Source organism: Rhea pennata, chromosome 2, assembly GCF_028389875.1.
Source record: "Rhea pennata isolate bPtePen1 chromosome 2, bPtePen1.pri, whole genome shotgun sequence".
In the NCBI taxonomy this organism is placed as follows: Eukaryota; Metazoa; Chordata; class Aves; order Rheiformes; family Rheidae; genus Rhea; species Rhea pennata.
Window position 1 is genome coordinate 38,621,217 of NC_084664.1, and position 14,875 is coordinate 38,636,091.

General features: G+C 37.2%; 1 protein-coding gene across 1 annotated transcript in view; it reads left to right on the top strand.

The window, feature by feature from the left end:
• Positions 1–14,875, top strand: part of CHN2 (chimerin 2) — a 163,629-nt gene that overhangs the window by 60,492 nt on the left and 88,262 nt on the right. The window contains exons 2-3 of the mRNA XM_062569262.1: positions 3,088–3,126; positions 10,892–10,947. Of these exons, the coding sequence (XP_062425246.1) occupies positions 3,088–3,126; positions 10,892–10,947 (95 nt within the window). The remainder of the gene's footprint in view (positions 1–3,087; positions 3,127–10,891; positions 10,948–14,875) is intronic.

The following is a 14,875-nucleotide window of genomic DNA, read 5'->3' on the forward strand; positions in this document are numbered from 1 at the left end:
GAGCAATTTTTTCACATACTGCCCATCACAGTTGTGATAAGCACTGTGATCAAAATTCATGTTAAGAAGATAATTTAATGGGAGATCAACATGAGGCGCTTCTCACTGATGCCAAGTCTGATTTATTTATTTATTGATTGATTAATTTTTGTTAAGTACATCAGGCAGGAGTTCTGAGGTGCTTGCTGAGATCACTACTGCGGGCAGAAGCCGACAAAATTTGTGATGTGACTGAGCCAACAACCCAAAGTACTATTGGCAGCTTCTGTACTCCAGAGATCCTGCTCTGTTAAGCTTGGTGATAAGATAGTGATGGGCAACTTTCATAGTTTACCTACCTTACAATAAAAGAGGAATAATATAGAAAATGAAGTAGAACAGAAAGCTCAAAAAGAGGCAAATAGTAGTAATCTAGTGTGCTCAGTAGGATTCATCTCATTTCATCCCTGACTGGTGAACAGCTGAACTTTAGTCTAAACTAGTCATCCTGGATGGGAGTCCTAAGTCCTATTTGCATACAAGGAGGAAAGTTAGTGTATTTTTATGGCTATTCAGTCATGGTAATTGCTGCCCTGCAGCTGATTTCCATGTTGGCAGCCATGTAGAATGGCACCTTCATTCTTCCATGGTCCGTGTCTACAAAGGAGCCACTGCCTGTCTTCTGCAACAGGACGTGAGATCTGTGCTCCAGTAAATGTTTCTCTGATCCATCAGCATGACCTCTGTCTCTAGGTTGAGTTTAAACTAGTCATTCTTTGTTTCCCTACAAATGTGTGCCATCCAGTGTCATCCACAGTAGTTTGATAATAAACAGTATTAATAGTATCATCTATACAGTGTTCTGTGACTTAAGAACATGGCATCAGCTGGAAGGACCACGCAGAATATTGCAGTACCTTGTAAGAGAGAAGATGGATCCAGTGACCCCTGTTTTTCCACTGAGTGTGCCGCCCTTAAGAATGATTTTATCTATTGAGGAATGGTTCTGTTCATTCTTTCCTGGGCTGACAGATTATCCATGACAAATCGAACAAAATCATGAAGAGTTTTTGTTTTATGACTCCCTCCAAGATGATTGCTCTGTATCTAGACTGTTTCCACACCATCAGTCCATCTAAAGCTAATGAAGCAGTTTATGGCCACTTACAGATGAACTCTCACTGTTCAGTTTACTTTGCTCTATATAATTAATTCAGAAGACTATAGCAGCAGTGAATAGTCATTGTTTTTTTTTTCATTGTTTTTCCCAATATTATTTCCTTTTCTGAAGGCACAAGTATAGATAAACATTGAGATAACACAATCAGTTTATCTTATTGGAAGAATATATTTGAGTTAACAAGCAGATTCAGAAACTCTGTTGCAATCATACAGAAGTATCCCAAAGTAATTTAATAGATAATATTGCTGTGCTATGATGAACTATGTGTGGAGCAACAGATGTATAGAAGAAACTGAGTAATATATTACCATTATAATGTGAGAGGAAAAAAAATTAGTTTGCTCTTGCATGAAGAAATTCACTGCTCTCATGAATAGCTTCAGATAATTTTAAATAATCCTTTTGTGTAATGAACTTGCAAGCTAATTACTCCCGGATTGCTACAGTGTGGTGTAACACTCTTAGTCTGAGAGCACTTCAAAATTTTGGCATAGTTTTGAAGTGGATTTAGTTGAAACTGAAATTGAATGGGTTTCCCAATCAATATATTTGCAGAATGTTACAGAATATTATTACAAGCAATAACGGAGATAACTACTAAGTTTTATCCTCCTTTAAAACAATGTAGTTAAAAGTGGCAGATGGTAGCTAATGATTAACATTCCTAGTAAACAAACTTTTGCATGGATATGTTTAAAGTGATTGCCTGTATATAAATAGATAGGGAGCATGAGCTATGCAACTATAATTGAATTTCATTAACATAACTTAAGTAGAAGTTTAGTGAACACCAAACACCTTAATTAACTTGCACAGTACTAGGAGGTTAATAATACACCCACTGTAAATGACTCTTCAAAGTGTTTGGCAACAAGGCAGTTGAGAGCCAAACTAATATATGGTTTCCCACCCTTTCCAGGTAGTGTATGGCAGCTTATTTGGAGCTGTGTATTTAACTCTTAAAGTTCAAGCTTGGCCTTTGCAGGAATTTCTGGACGTTGAAGCAATAGCTTTTCTTCCAGCTCTCTTGAGGCTTGCAGGGTCAGGTATTCAGTGTGGCCGTCAAATGGTGCTAGCCTGCCTTCCAGAGAGCCTTTTGCACTTTTGGCTCTTAACATGTTTGTTGTCGGTGGTTGGGTGGGTGGGTGGTTGATTGGTTTTTTTAGCTCATGCCATACGCATTTATGTTTTCAAAAACAGAAGCTTGGTTCCCTTTGCTGGCAGTTTACCCAGAAGCATTGCATAACCCTTGCACTGAGAATGTATCAACTCCTTTTTATGCCCCTTCGGTTGATAAGTGCAATAGTTGTCATCTGTTTCCAGATGCAGTTTTTCCAGTGTTTCCTTTTCTTACCCTTTATTATTATTTTTGCTGATGCTGTTTCTGGAGAATATGCAAATTGCATATTATTGTTCAAGAAGTGTAACTGAATCTTGTTGTTGGAACTGTCAGATCTGTACATCAGAGTTCAATCTGAGCTGTGCATCTTTTTAGCTAAAGCATATATTATTCATTAATGTTTATTTTAAAATCATAATGGAGAGGTTAAAAGCCTGATTGCAAATCAGTAGTGATTTGTCTGTTTATGATGCCAAGTAGAGGAAATAAAGAATTCCTTCTGTAGTTGTTCTAGTTTATTAGTATAAGAATACTGGTGAATTAAGAAACTATATGCAAATTGGGAAAAAATTAATTCCTATTGTATTTGATTAATTTGGATAAAACACTTTGGCTCCACAAGTGGTGAAATTTATGTTCTTCTCTCCCATAGAAAACTGTTCTGTCAATGAGCTAGCATCTCTCTTGGGAAAGAAAAGTGAATTTTGCTGACAAGCTGAGGTCTCACAACAGAAAAATGCATGCTGGCAGTTTGACCTGGTGGCCAATTGACTGATTTCATTCCCCCTTTTTATTTCTGTTTTAGATGCTGAAGAATACCAGCCTCCAATATGGAAATCATACTGTGAGTATACCTGAAATTTGAATAATCTTATGACCTTGCCAGGGTGTCATTGTTAGATCTTTTCCTTTTCTGTATTTAAAAAAAGATGTAAATGTACTAGGTGCTGGTAGAAATTGCTGTATGGGCCAACAGCGAAAACTGGCATTTTCTGGTTCTGTGTAGAGCAAGTGCAGCAGGGCTGTCAGGGACAGATTCTCTGGGTAGCTTTGCTAATGGACAGCTCCTGGGTTTCATAGTTTCTCTACTGAGACCATCAGGAATGATTTCAAATGTAGAGGTTAATCCTTCACGTGTTTAGTACAGGTCAGACTTGCATATACTTGTCTTTTTATATGGGTCATCAAATCACTTTGAGATGATGATATTTTTGATCCTTAACAATATAAGCTGATTTTGAAGTGGTGGTTTAGAAGTTGGAGACACCATTATCAGCTCTTTGAACATTCCTGTCTGCCTTAAAAAAAAAAATGATTTGCATAGACCGTCGTGCAGAAATGCATATTTGATGCTATTTTTGCTTTGTTCCAAATATGTTTTCTAATAAAGTAGCACTGATCTAAGACAAAACACTAGCTTTTAAAACCCTTATTAAAAATTGTCTGTACATTTTATCTTTTTATATTAAACCTTTACTGAAGCTTTAAAGGTACTGAAGCTGTATCTTTGTTTTCTTTTTTGCTGTTTTCAGATACAGGACTATCCTAAGCAAAAGTTACCTTTTTATAATGGCAACTAAATTATGTACAGTGTCTTTACAGAAATGGAACTACCAAGACAGGAATCACAGGAGTTACATGCATGTACATGTATAATTTTAAAGATCTGAGTAAACTTGTTGACTTCATTTACATGTATATGTAACTACCTTGCTGACTTTAAAGCCATCATGTATATGCTATCTGCCAGAATTGGAGCACACTATTGAAATCCAAAATTTGTTTCTCAGAACACTGTTTTCCAGAGACTTACATTTTTCATTGTTATGTGTTTTGTATATTTAAGAGAAACCTGCTTAAAAGTTAACAGGATTACAGTGATTTGGAGTCTCCTTCTCCGTAGATACTCACAACCCCCCTGGATGCAACCCTGTCTAACGTGCTCCAGGTGACCCTGCTGAGCAGGAAGGTTGGACTAGATGATCTCCAGAGGTCCCTTCCAACCTTACCAATTCTATGATTCTGTGATTTTAATTGGACCATTCCAGTGCTGGTACAAGACGTAGGCACATGAAAGTTTTTTTTTATAAGAGAAACATGGCCTACTCAAAATTAATGGAAGACTCCCATTGACTCTGATGAGACCAATATTTCAAATGGCAGATGATACCTCTTTTTGCACTAAGAAAACTTTCATTAAAAACTTTCATTAAAAATAAGCACATGCCTTTACTTACCTTCTAGTCACCACACTGATGCAGCAGACAGATCAATACGTGCAGTGGAAAAAGTTTAGTTACATTTGCCTGATAGATTACCTGTCTATCCAAGGAAACTTTAAAAAATAAGAAAGCAGGATGAACTAATAGAATATAAATATATAATTTCCTATTCAGTTAGCTATATGTAGGATGCCAGTTTTGTGGTAATGACAAAGTCATGGCCTCAGCATCTGAACTCCATGCATGAGTGACCTTGGAAAAAATTATGTAGTTCCAAAATGCAGATAGTAGTTTAAGATTACAGAGATTTACTGCTGAGGCTGTTTAGCTATAGACATATGTTTTTCATTGCAATATTGGGTAAAAACTGCTTCTTTACACTGTTACAAAAATCTCAGTCTGATAAAATAATTATAGAAATTATGTCCAGTGTTAGTATTAGTCCGTGATGCAAACTAACGTTATGTCTTACCACAGTTTTAATTTAGTGTTTGTGTTTTATTCTGTTCTATTCTATTCTATTCTATTCTATTATTATTAGTGCATTTGACTTAACTTGTCTTTAATTTTGCTAGCATACTATTCAGATACTTTGCATACAGTTTTTATTTCTCTTGGAAAGTAACTAGCAGCCACCATTATCTAAGCAATGGATTTGATTACATTTCTACATCAGTAATAGGTAAATAAATAAATACTCAACAACAAATTTCTTCTTGTAGCCTGCTGTGTGTTAGAAATGTTATTTGAAGTTATATTTTGCCTTTTTACTGTCAATGAAGTAGGGAACAAAGGAAGATAAGAGTCATAGAAATGTTGTTTGGCAGGGATCTCTGAAGTTATCTAGTCCAGCTTTCCACCTGCATCAGCTATAGCCAGCTTTATCAGCTTTATCTTACTGAGTTTTGAAAACCTCCAGGGATTCTACTCCCTTTCTGGGAAACATGCTGCAGCGTGCCACTGCCTTCTTAGTGAAGAAACAAGAATCCTATTTGCTTCTTGTCCTATATAGGCAATTTGTTTGGCTACTGAAACAGCTTAGCAAATTTTGACTTCTGGCCACAGAGCACATGTTTGTGAGTTTTGAGGAGATGTAAAGCTACTATTTTTCTCCTTTTATCACTGGTGAGATTAACATTTGCTAAGTATGTCAAATGTCAGTGCCATTTTAATGGTTATTTCAATTATTTGAGAACAGTGTGCTGGTGTGAAGGACAGCAAAGCGGCAAGGTGCAAAACATTGGTTAATGCCATGGTCCAGCTCCTCACAAAGTTCCCTTGCCTTCTACATTGCAGCAAGTAATCAGCACAATGTCTGAGTCTCAGATCTGTCAAAAATTAAGGCCTTCTTTAAGTTGTGCACTTGGGCTAAGCATGTGAGTAATCCCACAGGTGTGTGACAGCCTATCATTCAAGTTAGGCATGTGCATAAATTCCTGACTGAGTTGAAACCAAAGAAGTAAGACTAAGGAACTCTGTGAAGCATTTGCAGACAGAAGGCAGTGTGTCTTTTTGCTGCTTTGTAAAAGCGATGATAGGAATTTTTCCTCTCCGTTGGAGCATAACTGAACAGAAATCGTAGATGAGTTAAAATAGAAACTTTGCATTGCTGGCACATTGCAGAATGAAAGAAACTGGTGATAGTCCTTCTTCCCTGGCAGAAGAGGAGGAAGGGCAGACTTTTGCATGTCGCTGCTTTGTTACTTACACAGAACAGATTTTGTAATTAGACAGTTCTTTCTAAAATATATTGTAAAATTTATCTTATTCATTCCACCAGAGAAGTCTCGTTCTCTCCCTGAAACAAAACACAAGATACATATTCTTACATCTCGAAGAAGCATCCCTCTAGAAATTAGATAATCATTTAAAGTTTTGTTAACTCTATAAGCTGTCAAATTGATTATGCTGCTGTGAATGCTGGCACCCTATTTGAATTACAAAACTTCTGAAGATTGTTAAAGGGGTAACTAAAAAGTGTTGAGTTTTTCTATTGCACTGCTGCATGTAGGTCAAGTATTAAGTCTGCCTTACTATGTGTTTCATATCTCTCTCTGGACCAAAAAGATGCTGCCAGTCTGATGATGTTCTCTAAGCAGTAATAATAACGTTTCCTTTTCATATGTAGTTGACGTTTTATGAGGTTAGTTTTCTTAGGGCTAAAATAATAATGCATCATTTTGATCAAAGTATTGTCTTTTTTATGATCAAAGTGAGTTTGTCTCTAAATAAGTCCTCAAAGCTGGGTCAGATGTCAGTCGCTGTTTACAACTGTACTAAGTCCATTTTTCTATTATTTCAGTTAGCTATATCCCTATAAATAGGATTCTGTATTAGTATTTTCAAAAAGGAGAGGGAGGGAGAATATGAGGCAGAAAGGTGAAGTTTGATCATCAGTTGAGCATGTGGGTAAGGGACATGTTCCCTGCCATTCTGACTATCCAGTGGACTCTGCTGGGGTCTCAGCAGTGTCAGCCAGAGTGGTGGGCGCCTGGCACTTCTGAAAAAGTATGTAATGAAGTCAGGCAGAGCTGCAGGATGTTCAGCACTTCTGAAAATGAGGTCACTTAATGAGGTGTCTGTGCTCATGGGAACTTAGCTTTAGGGCACGCGTTTTTTCAAGTCACCTTAGCCATAATACTCACTTGCATTCATACCTCATCTGCTGGCTTTTATATAGGAATCATTTGAAGCAAAAACAGAATAGAGCTTTTCTGGAAAAGAACGTATCTTTTGATAGTGTCACTCTCCCTTTCTTCCTGAATATCTTAGTCTTTTTGAGATAGTATCTTTTTCTAGTTTTTCACTTATTTGGCCTTTTTTCTTTTTTTATACCTCCTCCGCTCTTGCCCCGCTGCCTATCTTTTCTGAGTATTCTTGGCAGTTGTATGCCTGCCTCTTATTTGCTGTTTTCTCTTGTTGAATTGCTGAGCTTCACGTACCCTAATGCCAATGATGGTTCTCAAACCTTCTTTCTGTTCCTGATCTGTCCTCTCTCCTTCAGTCCAATTGTTTAGCATCTCCAGTATTTCCACTGGGTTGTCTTTCTGTCAGCTTAAAGTTATTCTGTCATAATCTGAATTCTTTATCTTTCCCATGAAACCTTTCCCATTCATATTTTCTATGATTACCACCATTCACAAGCTCAGTCATGCTTGTTACTTGGGGCCATTTTCTCATCCTGCACGTTTAAAGTAGCATGTAAATTATTACTATTATTTATTTGTATAGTAATAATCTTATTACATTCTCCTCTGATGTATTTCTAAATCATATCTCCTTCTCTGTTCAGATTATTGTGCAGGTTAATTACCCGTGCCTCTCTGAAAATGACAGCAACCTTTTCCAGTCTATTCAAAACACAGTTGTTAAGATGATTTGTCTTTCTTGTCATTCTTTGTGAATCCTTCCACTGATTCATATCCTATCAACATCCAGTCTTTTGTGTTTGCTTTCAAGTCTTTCATATGTCTGCCCTTCCCTGTTAGTCATTCCCTCCTTTGTTTTGTGAAATGCTAATTCCTTTCTCTGCCCTTATTACTCTGGTGATACCAGCCTCAGTCATCCTTTTGGGCATTTCCAGGAGTTCTTTACTTTCTTCATTCCCTATACATACTGCATGTCACAAAATAGGTTTCATATGTGTTCTTCAGACGAACTTCTTTTACACCACAGCCATCAAACTTACCTTAGAAACAGCATCATTAACTTATTTTGCTATGTTAGTTAATAATTAACAGTTTTGCTCGTTGAAAATAGGATTTTTGTGAAGAATGATTTTTTCATAATAATTGAAATGAATGTATTGGGATAACAGATCTTTTACTTTAAATGGTGAGGAAGCAATCATGTTCTTGCAATATTTTGCTTCCTTAGAATTCCTTTTCCCCACTGGAAATGTATGGGGAAGAAAAAGAGTTGCTATTTTCCTCCTGAATGTGTTTAGTATTAAGCATGAATTACTTCCTGAGTTAGCAGTCATAGTGATTTCAAATATTCAAAAGTGGACACTTAAAAGAAAAATGTTGGGCTCCAGAATAATCAGAATTTTCAAACATGGTCTCTGATTTCTGTACTGGAGTTTTCATGCATGACTAGATAGAGCAACTAATCCTGGACACTATTCCCAGACATATGAAGGACAAGAAGATGATTAGGAGTAGTCAGCACGGATGCTTAACCAATCTCATAGCCTTCTATGATGAGATGACTGGCTTGGTGGATGAGAAGAGAGCAGTAGATGTTTTTTACCCTGACTTTAGTAAGACTTTTAACACTGTCTCATATAAAATCCTCAAGCTGATGTAGTGTAGGCTAAATAGGCAGTCAATGAGGTGAATTGAAAACTAGCTGAACTGCCAAACTCAGAGTCATGATCAGTGGCACGAAGTCCGGCTGGAGAGCAGTCACTAGTAGTGTCCCCAGGGGCCCATACTGGGCTCAATACTGTTTAACGACTTCATTAATGACCTAGATGATGAGACAGAATGCATTTTCAACAAGTTCACAGATGAAACAAAGCTAGGAAGAGCGGCTGAAACCACCACTAGTGGCTGCACTACTATTCAGAGGAAGCTTGACAAGCTGGAGAAGCCAGCAGAGAGGAACCCCACCAATTGCAAAGTCCTGCACCTGGGGAAGAATAACCCCTTGCATGAGGGAGCCATAAGCTGGGAGCCAACCAACTGCAGAGCAGCTTTGCAGAGAAGGCCCTAGGGGTCCTCATGGACAAAAAGTTGGACATAGGCCAGCGATGCATCCTCATGACAAAGAAGGCCAACTGTGTCCCAGGCTGCATTAGGAAGACTGTTGCCAACAGGTCAAGGGAGGCAGTCCTTCCCCTCTACTCAGTACTGATGAGGCCACATCTGGAGTGCTGGGTCCAGATCTGGGCTCCTCAGTACAAGAAAGTACTGAAAACTGTTAGGGATACAGAAGACATTTAATCAGAAATGAGTAAAGTGAAGACTTTGAATCTTGCTCAGTCACACTATTGGGCAAGGGGTAAGAAATACTATTGCTTATCATGAATCTTGTGCAAAAGTGGTGGAAGGTCTGGCAGTGCTGAATAAGGCAGGTTATCCTAGTAAAAATTCAGAGGTGGAGCACATTTTTATGCATTAAAACTGATCTGAAATATAAGAAATTATGAACTGTCTTGCTACGTCCCTCCTAGGGACCAGGGATGGAGATGGGATTGGTGAAAGGACAGGATATGGTTTTTTTTTCATTTAGAAATTAACAGAGAACATAGTCCCCAAAACTTTCATACTCCATGAATAACAAACTTGTAGGTGAACCCAGGACTTCCATGCCCTTCAAGTTTCATTGCAGCTGCTACTACTAGCCCCATTTAAAGAGAAGATGTGCAAGGTAACAGAAGGTGCCGAAGACACTTACCATTTCTATGTGCTTCCTGCAGCAGGAGCTCATGCATTTATCAAATCTACAGGCATTTATTTTTCCTGCTTCTTTCCCCCCCATAATTTACCACCTAATAATTCTGAGCTCTGCAACACTGTGAAGAGCTCTGTCCTAGAAACTTGGGCTTTTAAAAAAAACATGGATGCAACAGTCTTTCCGAATGCAAGAAGCTCAGCATACAGAAGGCCTTTCTCAAGGGAGGCAATCCAAACCTTTGGGATTTTTCCTGGAGTTATGGAGAGACAATCTGTCTCCACTGGAATTGATTACTGTCATTGTCTGTCAGCTTCCTCTCCTGACTTTTGAGTGGAAAGGAAGGAAAGGATCTCATTAAATACATGAAGGGAAGAGACTGGGGGCCAGAGTTCAACAACTGCACCTGGCCTCAGATCTCTCTTCTGGAGCCCTAAGAAGATATGCAAAATTGATCCAGGGGTATTTGAATATGGTATAATTACTCTAAAAGCAATGTTTGTTTGCTCATAAATAATTACTAGTGCAACTTAAAAAAAATAAATTACAAGATTTTAGTAAACTCTTTCAGATGCAGTGAGCTTTTTTTTTTTTTTTTTTTTGGCCTATCAAAAGATCGCTGCTGTTACATTTAGAAATCCTGCTTGAGTTGTTACATCATAGTGCATGCAAAAAACAAAATTTAATCCTGAGATACTCCTAGGAAATTCTTCTGTGTACTTTTCTCCAGTATAGAAACATAGCCAGTAACAATTACTAAAGAAGATAACACTTAAACGAGTTACAACAGTTAATCAGTTTAGCTAGTTTACAGTTCAGCAACTGGTTTTCATGTAAGTGGCTTATATCCACTCCAAAATACTTCTGCTTATCATACCTTTTCTTTGCATTTGCATTTTTCTTTACAGCCCCTGGCTAAAATAAGCATCCAAATAAAAGTTTGTGTATGTTGCAATCCTCTAATTATCTTTACGTTTTTATGTTTGACAGTGTATCAGTTGCAACAAGAGGCTCCACGTCCCAAGAGAATCATTTGTCCTCGGGAGGTCAGTTCTTCTTTTACTATACCTTGTTAAATCTGATGAATTGTCAGCAGCATATTATTCCTGAAGATCTTTTGTACCATCCGAGGGTAGTATGCTCTTTAATTTTTCTACTCCATCATTTTATATAATCTTTTTTCCTGGGGTTGATTAATTAAAGCAGATTAATATTTGCTAATTAGGCTTGGAGGCTGAAATATGCAGAATTTTACCACTAGAAGCCCCTTCGTTAGACAAATACACATTAATCATTGCCTACTCTGCTCTTCTATATGCTACCTAACAATTTCCGTTTATGAAAATGGAGCAGCATAAAGTGTATTCCCTTCCTATATCTGCATATTAAAGTATGTGGGATATGTTTCAACATGATTCATGCAGTTACAGTTTGTAGAAAGCACTTTGCCAAAAAATTTATTCATGGTAAAATAGTGAATTGGTAGCAGTAGAACTTAGTTCTGTCATGGAAACTTTAAAGACTGAAGAATATTAAGAAATATATAAAACTGAATATTTTGCTGAGTCATCTTGTCACCCTGTTTTTTCTTCTTTTTCTGTATTCTTTCATCTCTAGGTAAATATGTCAGTTCCTTAAACTGCATTGCATCATTGTAGTTGGAAAAATATGTGGACTTCTCTGCTCTATCAATAAAATTGTGATAGTTTTATGAGAGTTTTATCTTCTCTGATGTCAGGGACAAATTCTCTGCAAACCCACGTGTGCATACTTCTGACAGAAATATTAAATACAGGAAGCAGTTGCACAAGTATAAAAAGATTCTGTATGTGAAAATGGACATAAACTGCTGTGCATCAGTATGATATATAGCTCTATTCACAAATATTATCCTGAGCTTTGAGCAGCTTCCCACGCAGTGTACCCATTTAAATAGACCCCCTAGCACAGTGTCTGTCAAGTATTAGCAGATACCATGGCAGACTGCTTCTAGGCAGGGCAGGAGGCGTTATACCAAGGCACGGGGTGATGAAGGATGCCAATAAGCGTGAAGAAGATCCATTGCAAAGCCAGGAATTAAATCCAGATTTCTCGAGTCCACCTCGTGCCCTAACTAAAGGACTGTTGCATTTTTTTCTTAAATGCCGTTGGCCAACTGTTTCAGAGCCAAGGGAGCAGCATCTGGGCCTCAGATGGGAAGTCTCTGAGCTCTGTCTGCTTGCCCGCTAGAATGGGCAAATCCTCGTGTCACGCTTTCTCCCTGTCAAAAATGAAACTCAAGGAAAAGGACTGTGCTGTAGCCTGATGAGCTTTCGGTGCATGTATGCTGAAAGATTTTAACAAGACTTTCCTCTCTGTGGCTATTTGACACGCTGCATTTGAACAGACAAAAGTGATTTACCTTTCCAAAATTTATTACGCTATCTCAAATTAAAGCATTTTTAGCTTGCCTACATGAGAGCAAATTTGGATCAAGGTAAAATGTGATTTTAAAGCAGAATTGCAGTTTGTATTCTTGCTCTAGAAACAAGAGCATCTACGTAAATAAACAGCGTAAATGAGCAATTGTGAACTCTTTAACAGCATACTATATTGAACTTGCTTTCTTAGGTACAGCATGTTATATACAACTGTAGTTATTCTTTCTTCCCTTTTCCTGATCTTAAAAGACCATAGAACTAAGGTTCCTATTCAGGTCACTTCTAAAGACCTTTCATTCAGAAAGAAGCTAAGACAATACTGTATTACCCAAATGAATGATTGATTGACAAACCAGTGCATAACAAAATAAATACAAAATATCTGATTCATATAATTTGTTTTTGATTCTGACTAACGAGCCATTTTTAATGACTCACTTTCTGGACTCTCACTTTTCTGACTCTTTAGAGAGAGTCTTATTTTGATTTGGTTTGATTTTTTTTTTTCAGTTAAACATTTGAAAATAAAGAGACTTTACCTAAAAGTAGGGAATATATAAATCAGTGTGAATCCTTAAAAATGTGATCTTTGACTTTTTGTTACTTGGATTATGAATCTTTGTGTAGATCAGCTGCATTTGTCCACAGCCAGATTTCTAAAAATAAATTCTCTGACTGCAAAGGCAAAAAATCTTACTGCAATACTGATGATGTACTTTTTTTTATATATTTATTTTTACATATAATGTTTTAGGATTTTCTCCTGGTATCTAGATTGTTCACTAGGTTCACAGTATTGCTTTTGTGTAAAGTAGATGTATATAATGATTTTAGAGAGCATCATAGATTATTTAAAAGAGGAAATTTAGCACTTTGTTCCTGTGGCACTGATTAATTTTTCCTTAACACACAAATTGGAGGGTGGAGTTTTTTGGTTTGTTTACTTCTTGGTTCGACTTTAGTCTGTTCTGATGACTATATAGACTTTCTTCCTTAGGAAATGGCATTTTAATAATCCTAGATTTTTGTCAGTTTCCTTGAAAAATCTCAAAATGCCTTTTTTTATATATAATCTGCATGGAAACATTAATCAGCAAGGTGAGAGTTACTTAGTATGCAACAGAGTGCTCATCCAGCATCTGGAGAGCAGGTGTCAGCGAGATACGACTGATACTGGAAAATTTCTCTCTCCATGTGTGTATCTTAAGAACTGGACTTCGTTGAGGTTGTTCTCTTGTGTGATTTAGGATTCAAAGTACTTCTGGCAGGTGTGATAAAAAATAGGAAATAGTTTTAAGTCCTTCATGTTTATGGGACAATGTTTTTCATTCATAATAGCTGAATTCTGCCCTGTTCACAAGGAAATTCAAGCATCTGCTGAAAATCAAGATCTGTAACACTAACAGATAAACCTGTGAGGGTTGTTTTTAACTTTCAGCAGTTGGCACTTTTATGATTCGTCTTCTCCAGTGCTGTCTTCCGCGTTCTCTGCATGCAGTTGCTGCTCTGTACTCAGTAGTCACAAAGGTTTTAGCCTCAGATCTCGGCAATTCTGCCATCTCGTTTGTGTGGATTTCTTCATTAACTAGACTGTGAAGACAGAAATCACCTGTCCTGATACACAAACAGCCAGACTAGAAGGGGGACTGCGAATGTAAATAAAACCTGAACGTTTATAGCTTTGTGTCTTCAAGATTTGCTATCATGATTTTCTTTTTCTCTTCTGCCTGCATAAATGTTTTGGCTGGAAAAGCAGGTCATTCCTTCAATGGGGATCATATTGAATGAACTGTTGGGGCTTCAGGTATCTAACGGCTTTTAATTAATCACTACTGGCAGCATGAGTAGTGTGAATATCCTACCTTCCCAATAACACTGGATTTCTGCCAATACCCTAATTTGTAACTGTATTCCTTCCAGCAATGTTTTAATGGTTTATTTTTTAAGCAGAAAAGTTTAATTTAGAAGCACCGTTCAAGTGGAGGAATAGCTTCTAAATATTGTGCTTGTAGATGCAAGTGTAATGGTATGCAGCAAAGATTCAGCTTAATTTTTTGAGGAAGCTGTATTAAAAAGCAACTTTTAGAATTTATTCTTCAGAAGTGATGATCAAAAATGACACATTCACAGAAAAAAATCAAGCGAAGCATTCGACATTCTATTTTTATTCTAAAGTAACCTATTTAATGATTTTTAGTTTTAAAAGGTATTTCAAAAGGCTATTCTAAATTAAAATAGCTTTTAAATAAATTGAGGCTTTAACAAAGTAATAGGATTAAGAAAGGAACAGTGACATTTTGGGGGAACATTTTCAACAACTACTAGTAAACAACACACTTGTTATAAATTCCTTCAAAGAGCGAGTCTTACCCATGACTCTTGTGTTACTTGTCTAGAGTTGTTCGGATATTCATACCTATGAATGTTATTCCTGTTCTGTTCCATAAATGTCTAATAGCTGACAGCAGTTTTTGAGTTTGTGGTGCATTAGAGTTTGTCTGCATTAGACGTTTCATATTCCTAACAGTGTTTCGGCCAAGCCAGTGTCAGCAAC